Source organism: Salvia splendens, chromosome 15, assembly GCF_004379255.2.
Source record: "Salvia splendens isolate huo1 chromosome 15, SspV2, whole genome shotgun sequence".
Classification (NCBI taxonomy): Eukaryota; Viridiplantae; Streptophyta; class Magnoliopsida; order Lamiales; family Lamiaceae; genus Salvia; species Salvia splendens.
The window spans coordinates 10,773,949-10,786,243 of record NC_056046.1 but is presented as its reverse complement, the minus strand read 5'-3'; the positions used below and the strand labels follow the sequence as shown (position 1 = coordinate 10,786,243).

At 36.7% G+C, this 12,295-nt stretch overlaps 2 protein-coding genes and 1 long non-coding RNA gene across 4 annotated transcripts; 2 read left to right on the top strand and 1 right to left on the bottom strand.

Annotated features, from left to right (window-relative positions):
- The first annotated feature begins 1,712 nt into the window (after positions 1–1,712).
- LOC121768426 lies at positions 1,713–3,868 on the top strand. Of its 2 annotated transcripts, XM_042164934.1 has the most exons (4): positions 1,713–1,907; positions 1,985–2,239; positions 2,699–2,760; positions 3,403–3,868. In XM_042164934.1, the coding sequence occupies exons 1-4, from the start codon at positions 1,724–1,726 to the stop codon at positions 3,796–3,798; spliced, it is 897 nt and encodes a 298-aa protein (XP_042020868.1). In that variant the 5' UTR covers positions 1,713–1,723; the 3' UTR covers positions 3,799–3,868. The 2 variants fall into 2 exon arrangements, with proteins under 2 accessions (XP_042020868.1, XP_042020869.1); XM_042164935.1 differs by having other exon boundaries at positions 1,713–2,239.
- An 89-nt stretch (positions 3,869–3,957) lies between these two features.
- Positions 3,958–11,072, bottom strand: LOC121768425 (protein ESMERALDA 1-like). The gene is made up of 10 exons (XM_042164933.1): positions 10,529–11,072; positions 9,626–9,695; positions 8,983–9,050; positions 8,801–8,889; positions 7,557–7,754; positions 6,640–6,844; positions 6,392–6,559; positions 5,353–5,520; positions 5,053–5,243; positions 3,958–4,670 (listed from the first exon to the last, which is right to left on the bottom strand). Exons 1-10 carry the CDS (start codon positions 10,889–10,891, stop codon positions 4,508–4,510), a joined length of 1,683 nt encoding a protein of 560 aa, XP_042020867.1. The 5' UTR covers positions 10,892–11,072; the 3' UTR covers positions 3,958–4,507.
- On the top strand, positions 10,806–11,344 carry LOC121768429. The gene is made up of 2 exons (XR_006043369.1): positions 10,806–10,920; positions 10,988–11,344. It is a non-coding gene; the product is annotated as an uncharacterized LOC121768429 (long non-coding RNA).
- The last annotated feature ends 951 nt before the right edge of the window (positions 11,345–12,295 follow it).

Sequence of the window (12,295 nt, the reverse complement as noted above, 5' to 3'; positions counted from 1 at the left end):
TTAAGTTGGTATATTAGCTTCCCCTTTTAAAGAAATTAGAAAAAGAGCGACGCCAATTAAAAAGAATGAAATGGGTTTAATTTCAGGAGATGGATTGATAGTAAAGACTAAAGAGAGTAGCAAGGATAATATCTCATAGAGATGTGGTTAGACGTTGTTATAAAAATGGGTTAGTATTTAGTAATAAAGAAGGGTAATAAAGAATATGGTTGCACGTGTGCCCAAAACATTAAAAAGGGTGGGCAATATAATCTATATAGGTAGCACATATAATTTCTCAATAATGACGTGCCGCATTAATATAAATAAATCAGTGCTTAGCTAATTATAAAAACACTGCTACTAAAGGCCAACTTCTTGGGTAGACAAAGAACTAAATTCTGGTGTTTAGGCCACCCGCAATGGGGCGCCCGATGGCGTCCATCGTCCTCGGGCGCGGACTATGCCCACATTGTGGGTGGCCGCCATCGTCCGCGGCCGATGCATAGGGTGCGCCCTACGTCGTGGACGATGGTCTATCATCCGCGCCATTGTGGGCTCGGTGGACGATAGGCCATCGTCCGCGCCATTGGGCGCCCCATTGCTGGATTGGCGGACGATGGTCGCGGACGATGACACACGTTTTCGATTTTTTGTATAAATACCCCTACCTCACCTTCATTTGTAACGTTTCATTTCACAATTTCACTCTCGAAACTCACATTTTTATTATTACTACGAAATGGATTCAAGTCCCAAGATATAGTAAAGCATTTAAATTAATCAACAAAACAATAGTAAAACATATTGGGTGCGCCTTAGGGCGCCCCATTGCAGGTGGGGGTAGGAGGATAAAACTGATAACTTGGCGAGCCTTAGGGCGCCACATTGCTAATGGCCTTATGAGTTTAGTTGAGCATTAATCTGCCTAAATAAAATCACACTCACACTCAATAAAAATCAAACTATTAAAATTGTCACACGCTAATTGGTCTACAGATGGAACGAGCCGTATAGTAGAGGTGATTGCACGATGAAGCCACTGATAATAGTTATAGGGATAATTGTTTGTAATTTATCAAATTTTGGCCATATATCTTAATTTTGCTCATCATAAAACATTTTATTTGAAAAACTTTGAATCAATTCATGGTAATTATTAAATTCAAACGAGAGATCATTGTGACTTAGACTATAATCCCAATTATCGAAGTGAGGTCGATTTGGCTGATTTTAATTGCAAAATTAGGATAAAATTTGAAATCTTTTTGAGTTGTAGGAATTTGGTAAAAACTGTGAATCAGGGAATGTAAAGAAAGATGGTTATAATGTAGATTGGATGTTTCACACATTATAAATTTTCAAGTATGATTTGCAACACAACAGTGAAACTTAGCTGATGCACACGGCCGTGAAATTCCCTGCTTTTAAAAACAAAATAGAAAAAAAGGAAGATAGTTTAAATAACTTGTTTTGGAAGTGAGACAGTAGTAGTAGTAGTAGCAGCAGTGATAAGCTCATCATTGTCACGTCGCTTTTACCATAAAATTAAAATCTCCAATAATTTCACATCACTCATCCATCTTTCTCTTGTCCTTTAATTTTCACCTTCCTCGAATGTGAACTGTCAAAACAAATATACATGCATGTCTCTTTCTCTCTATCTATATGTATATACTATATGTGTGAAGTTGCATGTACAATTTAGAAAAAAAGAAGAAGTCATATCTTAATTTTGAAGTAAATGAATGTGTGCAATTCCCTTCCCATTTCACAGTCAAGTCTCAATTATACACATTTCCCATCCCTTTCAATTTCTCACCTATATATTTTACTACATCTCTCCATCAACAAATTCAAGATTTCTTCAATGCCTAGCCCTCTCACCCACTTCTGCTCCCTTCACAACCCTAAACTCAACCCATGGAGTAATTTCATTTCTTCAATTTTTTTTAAAATTTTGAATTTGTTAGTACGTGCATAATAATGTACTTATGATGTGAAGGTGATGAGTATGGGGGAAAGAGAGGGAAGGGGAGATGGAATCCGACGCCGGAGCAAGTGCAGGCTCTTGAAGAGATGTATCGGCACGGAACACGGACGCCGTCTGCTGAACAAATCCCGCAGATTGCAGCCAAGCTGAGAAGATTTGGAAACATACAAGGCAAGAATGTGTTTTATTGGTTTCAAAACCACAAAGCTAGAGACAGACAGAAGAAACGTCGTCAGCTTGGACTCTTACCTCCCACAAAACAATCAGGTTTTTTTTTTTTATGCATGTTTGTTTAATTTGGTTCACATATTATTAATTTTAGTTTTTCTTTTGGAAATTTATGTTACATTAGTATAAATATTACTCATTAATTATATTAAAGGATATGATACAAATTCAAAATTTATAATACACAATGCTCTTCTTATATAGGTGTAGATATGATGTCTTATTTTTTCTAGTGCATGCATGTTTGCCAAAAATAGATATTTCAACGCTTTATCTTCGTTGAAGACACTTACTTGGTGTGTTATAATGTTGATGATGTTGACGGCACACTAGCTAATGTTTAGCAATTGAGATTCCAAATAGTAGTAAAAATAGCTCCACCACAAATAATTCTACAAGCACATGAATTTAATCAGAATATGTCAAATTCTTTTTATTTAGACGCTATATAGGATTATAATCTTTTAATAAGAGACTAAAGCTGATTTGACCCTGCAGAAATAAGCAGGAAATACTTGGAAATAGAGCATCCAATGTCAAATTCCATCACAGCTTCAAAGGTAGTACTACTAGTAGTAGTAGTGGTACAGTATTATATAGCCTCCTATATTATTGCAAAATTATTTTGTAATAACAGTGCACAAAACTCGAAAATGTTTGACTTAGGAGACATACTCCCTCCGTCCCGCACTACTCGCACCTTTCCTTTTGGGCACGGAGATTAAGGAATGAGTGATAGACAAAGTCAACAATTACGGCTGTAGGTATAAATTGTTACTAAAAATGGAAAGAGTGCAAATAACTTGGGACGCCCAGAAAGAAAATAAGTGCAAGTAGTGCGGAACGGATGGAGTATTTAATAAGCTGAAGCAGAGATTATCATAGGAGCACGAAGGTCACAAGGTTGAATACAAAAACACATATACTTCTACTACCCTTTTGTATGGTGGAAATAGAATGAGCCCCAAAAGCTGCAAATTGTCATGCTTTCTGTTGGAGCTGTTGTCTTGTAAAGATTCCAACATCTTGGACAGAGTGCATATTTATTTACTCAAATTTTCTTCAGATAAAAAAAAAATAAAAAATACTCCACTACTACCATGAGTTGAAACTCAATAGTCAATACCATGTTTTTTACAGTGTTAGGTCTCTTGTCCATGCGTTGTTTTAAATTTTTCTTCGTCTTCTTCTTCTTTCTGTAGTACTATGGAGGAGGAGAGGTGGAAGAATGTAAGAGTGAGAGGTGGGCACAATTGGAATTGCAGCAACAGAGTGTAACAGCAAATAGTTCAGAAACCAGCCGCAGAGTAGCATTGGACTTGTCTTCTTTATGCATCCCTCCCAATAATAAAATTATTCACCTGAGCCAAGAAAATGGCTACCCCTTGATTGCACCCAACCTCTGCAAACTGTTTACCCCCAAGAAGAATGATGGTTTCGAACATGGGATCGAAGAAAATCCAACCCTCGAGCTCTTTCCAGCGAGTGGTAACAGTTCGAATTCAACTAAGGAAGAGTCAGATGATGTTTATGTTTCAGCTAAATTAGTTCCTACACAGTTTTTCGAGTTTCTTCCCACAAAAAACACTCATGTTTAGGCAGTGAAGAAACATGTGTTATGTGTACCTTTAGTTTCTGCAGTAATTTTCAAGTGGAAATTACATCTAAGTTGATGTGACTAGGCCCAACCAAATCTAGTGTCTATTACTGCACAGAATCTGAAACAAGAAAGCGACACATTAACTGAAACCAGACAATGCACAACAGTATCAAAAACACTGCACAACTCTGTGATTTGTTTTCTTACAACACATGCATTGATACATGGACAGTATATGTGAAGGGGATGGATGAGATGCAATGTGTTTTACATTTTAGAACACTTTGAATGAATGGATCCTGCTCTAGGGTGGTGTTGTACAGCTGAAATCACTAATATACAGTACAAACATGGACATTTCCGAGCTTCTTCCACAAACAATCTTCCATCAGAGCTTCTTGAGTCGATTGATTCACAAGAGTCGGGTGATGCGCTAGCTAAGCTGAAGAAATTGGCGTAGGGTGATTTTCCGTGCTGTTCCAATAAGTTATATGGTTATACCTACTCGTTGCATCGTGCACAAAAAGATGCAGATGAATACCCTGCTAACAATCATACTCTTCCTACAAATTACTATCCACAATCTGGTTAAGCAGAATGGTGCCCACTCCGCCAGGGAGAGCTAAAAAAATTAAAGAATCAGAATCAAGATATCGGGTTAGCAGCAGCCACATGTGTGTGCAACTTAAAGGAAACGGAAGGACCCCTTATGCTGTAGATGATGATCTTGAATCCTCGATCTTGTTCACTTTGCACATGCAATCTGGGCAAGGGACTGAATATATCGAGTCATTCGGTCTCTTGAGCTCACTACCCTTAGACTCACTATGACTTCGAATATTAAGCATTTGACGCTTGAAGCTTTTCCACCTGGGGAAACCATCCAAGAGAGAAATCGAGTTATCATGGACATGTTTAAGAGTGAAAAGATCATAAATCAGTCGAGATGATTAACTTGACAAAACAGTGAAAGATAAGAGCAACTATTCTCATCCATGATAAAACCGTTGACATGTTGCCCTTGATAAGGTGAACAGACGCAAGAAATAATCTTAAAACACCAAAACAAGATTTATGCAAATTTCATAACTCATAGAAAGAGTGAAACCAATTTATAACTATTTTATGAGTCCCTTCAGATTTCACTATTTAAAACTTGAAGCACTGTATAATTTAAAACTTCCGGTGACTGCACAACCAGCACCAACACTCCACATGAGAATTGAACAAATTGAGAAGAAAAATGCATTACCCGTTATTAAGATTATCAAATAATAACGCTAATTTCCGCTTGTCAGGCCTAATTGTCCTGGAGTGACCACCATACAAATATCTTCTGTGCCCCAAAAGAAACTGAGGGAAATTTCCACCTTGAGTTGTTACAAAGACTTCACTATAAAGACACACAGTGTAATCTATGGCAGCCATTCGGGATGAGTAATTCTGGAAATGGTAATGGAATCAAGACACATAACAGTGTGTGAATAACAATTGGAACACACAAAAGACCCGAAGAAAGAAATAACACAGAAAAGTAGCGCTTTATCCACACCTGGAATGGAGCTAGTTCCTCAGCAGATGCCAGCATCTCTTTTGTTTGTAGTAATGGAAACATTTCCAATAATGGAGCCATGTACCTCTCAGAGTCATATATCTGTCCTGATGCCAAATAGATTGATGTACTTTTGTCGAATCCCATTCCCCTGAGCATCAAACCTACCTGATCAATAAAACATCAGTAGGAGATAACAATATAACGTGTTATAAGATTATGCAACACCCAATTGTTTTTGTTTATTACTCAGAAATGCAAAAGCAAGTTTCCTAAAAGAGAAAAACCAAAAACAGATCTTAAAATATAGAAGACATGGATCAAATTCAATCTTTATATTTTCTTCGGAATTTTCCATCTGCCATCTTGTGACACAGTACAGATCATGAAACTACAGTACACAGCACACTGTCTATTCAGTCCATGAAGTTCAACAAAAGATTAACCTTTAGCTCATAGAATCACCATAGTGTGCTATACATCTAGGCTATTTAACCTATAAGATAAATTATAAGGAGTTTTGAACAAATTTATGATGAGAAACGTCCCCATGAAAGACGGAGAGAAGACAAAAAGAAGTGGTTTATGTAAATGATTAAAACAAAATAATATCATATTCTAGAGAACCAAAAAAGTGATGAGTCTTTAACAAACTCAGATAAGAAAGAAGGATGAGAAGTGTAAATTCAGAATATACGGATATACTAGTATTATATACTCCCTCCGTCCCCCAAATTTCGCCACAGTTTGACCGGGCACGGGTTTTAAGAAATGTAATGGAAAGTGGGTTGAAAAAGTTGGTAGGGTGTGGGTCCTACTTTTAAAATATTAGTTTTATAATAAAATGTGAGTGAGAATAAGTTAGTGGAATGTGGGGTCTACTACCAAAAATGGTAAAAAGTGAAATGTGACAAATTTTGTGGGACGGACGGAAATGAAAAAATGTGACAAAATTTCAGGGACGGATGGAGTAGTTAAAAAGTTAAAACTCAGAATATATGGAAAATTCAGTATACAGATTTATATATAATATAGCAACCTCTAAAGGTGTTAATGGACATTTCCCATTTAATCTGATCGCTCCAGGCAGAATGACTTTGCCACGTTTAGTAAATTTTCCCTTCCAACCTCTTTCCCTAGCAACATCCATGTCTAGTTTTTCTTTGTCTCCACCATCATATACACAACAAGAAAATGCAACCATGTCCTACACAAGAAGAAAATCAGTGATGACATCTTTATTCCGACATTTCAGGTAGACAAAAATCCCATCACATCCTATCTAACCTCCTCAAAGCGAAGATGCACAGAGATATATTTGCCACTATTATTTACACTGAGCTTTTTCATTCTTGCAACCAAAGTTTGACCCAAACTTGATATTGGGTCTGAAAACCTTAGAGCTTGATAATTTGCCAAGCATCTAAGTCTTTGTACAGCTGGTGGAGCATCAAATGACAATCGATTTGCAAAAGGAGAAATCCTTATAATCCTGAGATGATCAATTAGAAGGGTTACAACTTTGAATATCTACTTCCAATAAACAAGTAAATTTAGAGGATAGAAAGGGAAAATCATCTAACTAGAACAATTTCATGTCCCTTTCTCTCTATCTCATCTTATAGGTAGAAGTTAGTTTCAGCAGTGGTGAGATAGAGTTGTTGAGAGGTCATGGATATGAGGAAGTGATGGTGGCAGTAACAGAAGGGGTGAAGGAGGGAAGTAAAGGGGATGGTGATGGTAAGATCTTAATGATGTGTACTTATCAGAACTAAGAGTTTGTCAAATTGGCACATTTTCACTGAATTACCCAAGTTAGGGATAAATTGACAAATTCAGAAGACTTAGCCGGCTAATATACCCAAATATAGCAACTGTTTGGCTTCCTTCCCCGACTATAGGCCTCTGTGATGGATCTCTACAGTGATTCAGATTCAGAAGCTATTAGCATAACCTTGAATTACAAGTCAAGTACAGCAATAGAGTTCCACACACTCATATAAGCATATAACATAGACAGCATTAGCAAACTCTTCCTAATGACAAAAAAATTCTCAAAACGCGTGTATATAAAAAGAACCATGTTAATCATATTAATCAGACATCAAAACCATTTGTTCTGAACCATTAAGAAGTGCATGATGCAGACTGGCTAAGAATTACAAAGAAATGAACACAAGAAAGACTGAAAGAGGAATACTCACTTTTCTTCAAGTAGCTTTGGAAGAACTGTATCTGTATAGTATTTGATAGGCGACCAGGCTTTTATCCTGAAGTTGTACACATTGCTCATGTTATGGTCAAATCGCTCCATTATGTTCCCTGGAATCGTTCCAACTATCCGAACATCATTTCCAAGGGTTTTATTGAAGAATTCTTCATCATATATGTCACCAAATTTGCTGGACACAGAACAGCAGCATTAGACATTCGCTCTCTGGAACAAAAAACATATCATCCAAGTATTGACAAATGCAACAAGCATTTAAACCATGGTAAAAGGAAACATATGAAAATTCATTGACAATGTGGACTAGGTACAACAGCATACCACTCTGAAAAGGGTAACCTTTTTAATCAAAATTAAGAACATAATGCCTACATAATCGAAAGTTCAATATAAAACACTACACACATAGCTATTCACACTTTCCAGACACTTGGGTGCACCATTTTCTGATCCCATAATAAAAGCTGGAGTTGTGTTTAAAATAACTCAATGTTATCGAAGCAACGTTTGCTTCAGAAACAATAATTCAAAAATGAAACATGCCACGTAAATCCTAGGAGGAGAAATGGTGCATCCATTTATATCATGACCTACTATTAGTCAAGAGGTCATGCCTTTTGCACCTTACTTTGAAGAAGGCTGACTCAGTCAGTAATTAAAAAAAGTTTTCATACCTTGATGGCCTTTGTTACTTAAAACCATGAGCTAAGACATCCTAGATTATGCAGAGTATCACTAGGAAACTAAAACCGTATACCCTTTTCGACTGTTAAAGGTGTATTGAAAAATGGATCAGCTAGACTCAAAGAAAGCTAAAAAAAATAATGCTTTATTGGAGATCCAACCCAACTTAAACATCTCTATCCTACATTTTACTTATTTTTTCTGTTTGGAATCTCTTAGAAAATCACGGAAAAATGGACTCAGGACGTATGTATATACAAACATATCATGTCTTTAAAAATATAAAGCAATGATAATTTAATAGTGGCTGCAACGATACAGAGAAATTCCCAATACATTAGCTTCACCAATTAACCAAATAAATACTGTACTTCGCTGGAGATGATAATTGATAAATCAAATGGAAGCATATATGTATCTTGTGGTATAGATCACAGAAACATAAATTCCATATTTGCATCAGTATGATGGAAACATAAGAAAACAATCAAGTAAACTAGTTAACCACATACAGTTGATAATTCTGCAACTCACCTCGGATCCCTCCAGATACTGTGATAATGAAAGTTTGGAATCACAAGAGTTGCATTAAGGTAGCCAGCCACAGCAACAGCATTGCATATCTGACATCATGAAAATGGTATGGAGTGATGCTAAACCCACAACACAAAAAAAAATCATCACAATAAATACACAGGAACAGAAATAGAAGGTACCGATGATCTCTGTTGATTTAGACCACCATTGGCCTCGACAAATATATATCCATTTGACTCTGGTAAGCCTGAAGTATCCAAACAATTATAGAAAATTTCAGATATCCTCAGCTGAATCTCAATAGTAAGGAAGTTAAGCAAACAATTATGGTAGCAAATATCTCTGAAGTTAAAAGAAGGCAACAGGACACAGATGCAGGAAAAAAGAAACCACGCAAAATAAATTGATGCCAAGTCACTTATCAAAAGAGAGAATAATAGACGGTGAGTGCTTTGTTTTAATTTTATTTTCACTTTGGGGTTTGGGCATTTGGGGGTAGGAGGAGGAAAAAATTACCGATTGTAGTGTTAATTGATCCTTAAGACCATATGCATAAATTACTTCATTGGTGAAAAGCAGTTCGAGTGTAATTGACCGAAGAGCAGTGGGCCATACACATATTGTGGAAAATGTTTTGAAGCAGAAAATGCCACAGCTTCAGTAAGTTGATCAAAGTCATTTTTTTTCAGGTAATAGTACTACTATAGAATTGCTCAAATTTGAGCATTATGCTGCTAACTACATTTAAGCCAGATTGTGAGCAAAATAATAAAAAGAATTGAATTTATTAATCCTGCTCCAGGTAGTTCCATTAATCCATACCTTCAGAAGACTTGTTGATACATGGTCTCCATTCACCAACTTTATAAGAATGTTTCCATATAGTTGATATCTGTACCCATTAACAGCGTTCAGCATTTCAGCTATTAGATTGAAAATTTTCATCTAACAATACAGCTTCAGTATTTCTCACACTGATTTATTTTACTTGTGTGTACACATAAAGACAAGCATACATATGGGCCTTATAAAAGGGAATGAAGAACATGAAAACTACTGGATAACAACTATTGTCCTTTTGGCTGGTCAGAACGGTGAAAACCCTTTCAGAGTATGAACTTCTCTCTAGTGTGATTGCTACAGACCGTTAATCCTGTTCTCATAAACATGGCTGTACTATATCACTATTCATCAAAACCTCTGTGTGGCCCATTACCTCACAATACTACACACATTATATTCTTCCAAATTAGCCCTAAAGGTTCTACAATATTTAGATCAGCAAACAAGTTATTCAGCTCTAGACTACAAACGGCATAATGTGTGAGGCAAATTTCAAAGCTATACTAATGAGAATTGAGAAATCTTGGCACATCAAATTCAACAATGCACAGCTGGCGGAAAGCTACTGTCCCAATATTAATAAAAAGGGGTCTAAACACCGTAAAATTCTTCAATCTAAAAATCGAAGCAATATCAATGCCGGTGACAGATTACCAAACATATGTCGGGAGCTGAGCAGATGAAATAAATTGCATATAAATCAGGCTTTTAGCTGAAAGGAAATCTGCCGTGCATACTTTAGTGAGTACTAGGAATGTGAGGTGTCGAAGTCAATAAGAAAATGTAAAGTCGCTATCAATCTGAATCTTAATAACTTAAGTCTTGAGCATTTAATATCCTAACCAAAAAAAAAAGAAATTCAAAATTAGGCGAAGAACTGACCGCATCCGCAGAGGAATTATCGGAGTCCATTTCGGGACGGAGCTTGTCATAGAGCTGGGGGCTGCGGTAGACGGAGCCCGGGGGAGGCCTGTGCGTAATGACCGGAACGATGTCGAACGAAACCGTCCCCATGTAGAAGAGAATACCAGCGATGTAGAGGAGAGGCGCGAAGAGGAAAATCCCCTGGCGGTTGAGGAGGAAGGAGAGCAGGAAGCAGACGAGGCGCTGAGTGAGGGTCTTGGGCGTGGAGCGGCCCGATTTGGAGGTGCGGGGGCGGTAGCGCGGGGAGCGGCTGAGCGGCGAGGAGGGCGGCGATTGGGGGCTGCTTTGTCCGCTGCTCGGGAGCCGATTGTAGGCTTGCATCGCGCGGTTTTCTTCACATGATGATTGTGGTAATTCAAATTTTCATGATTCAAATGGCGATTTGATTTGATGATGCAGGCGTGGTGGTGTGTGTAGGTAGAGGGAGGAGGTGGTGGGGCACGTGACGTGAGAGAGGGACGCACGTGCTGGCAACAACGGACAGACAGGACAACAGACACAGTAGAGGGAGAGGGAATGAAATAGGATGATGACACACACAGATGGGTTTCCATTTTGACCTCATTTTCAGGGAGTCAACCCTCGATTTTCCCGATTCTTGAGTTTTTTCTTTCCTAATTCAAAATCTATTTTCTCACATATGATGACACTTCATAAAATTGACTTCTATTTCCTCATTTGTTAAAACTTACTACTAGTAACACTGATGTACCTTTCAAGTGGAAAATGATAGTTATTGCGATAATAAAAAAATATTATGTACTATATTATTAAGTTCCAACTTATTGTGATGGTAAAAAATGTTATTACAAATTATCCATAATTAACCTAGCATATATCCGAATTATTGTGGTAATAATAAAATTATTGTAGATAATGATTTTTGATGACATCACATTTCAAACGAATTGAGAATTTAATAACGCATTTATAAAAAAATTAAACAGTCATGGGTGAAAGTTGTACGTAGATTTTTTCGTCCAGTACCATAGACTAATCAATGAAATTATATCAACTTTAAAGAATGAATTTGGGTAATATACTAGTTTGTAGAATCAAGCAAGATCAACAAGGTTTCGTAGCGTTATTTTTTCTGAATTTTATTGCAAATCGAATAACATTTTGTCAATCAGTTATTAATTAGAAGGTGCTGAAAATTAAAGTAAAAGTTCGCTAATGTTCTACGAAAATAGTTACAACATTTTTATACGACTTCAATAACTTCTTTGTGAGGGAATGTAGAATTGGTAGAGATTAAATCAAATTTGCTAACTGTACAATACTTAAGTAAATCATAGTAGTATATGAAGACTAATAACGTAAGGATTTAATGATTTGCACTAGAAGAGAAAACAACATTCACCAAATTCAATCTGGATACTATATTTTCTAAATTTCTAAGATATTTTGGGGGGAAGAATATGTAAGATTTCCAAGTTGGACATGAGCTATGATGCAGATGAATACACATCTATTAATCAATGATTTCCCAGATTCACTGATCTTGTCTTACAAGAATAATACTATTAAAAACTAATAATGGAGGAGGATCTGGCTCCACAACTTCAGTCACGAAGTTTCCTTGTTGCTGCATAACAACAGAAAACAATCTCCTAATGTATTGAAAAACATATAATATCACATGACAAGATCCTTGAATATAACATCTTTGTATGATAACTTATAAGAATATTCCACTTCCACCCAAAAGATTACACTAAATTC

What these genes read in the sequence shown, in the direction of transcription:
- LOC121768425 (XM_042164933.1), bottom strand. Translation starts at nt 10,891, where the DNA reads ATGCAAGCCTACAATCGGCTCCCGAGCAGCGGACAAAGCAGCCCCCAA. An exon ending in CCAAAGCTACTTGAAGAAAA is followed by an intron (nt 6,845 to 7,556) that starts GTGAGTATTCCT and finishes TGATCATCTCAG; the next exon opens with GATTATAAGGATTTCTCCTT. An exon ending in TTTGATAATCTTAATAACGG is followed by an intron (nt 4,671 to 5,052) that starts GTAATGCATTTT and finishes TGGTTTCCCCAG; the next exon opens with GTGGAAAAGCTTCAAGCGTC.
- LOC121768426 (XM_042164934.1), top strand. Translation starts at nt 1,724, where the DNA reads ATGAATGTGTGCAATTCCCTTCCCATTTCACAGTCAAGTCTCAATTAT. An exon ending in CCCTAAACTCAACCCATGGA is followed by an intron (nt 1,908 to 1,984) that starts GTAATTTCATTT and finishes TATGATGTGAAG; the next exon opens with GTGATGAGTATGGGGGAAAG. An exon ending in ATTCCATCACAGCTTCAAAG is followed by an intron (nt 2,761 to 3,402) that starts GTAGTACTACTA and finishes TTCTTTCTGTAG; the next exon opens with TACTATGGAGGAGGAGAGGT.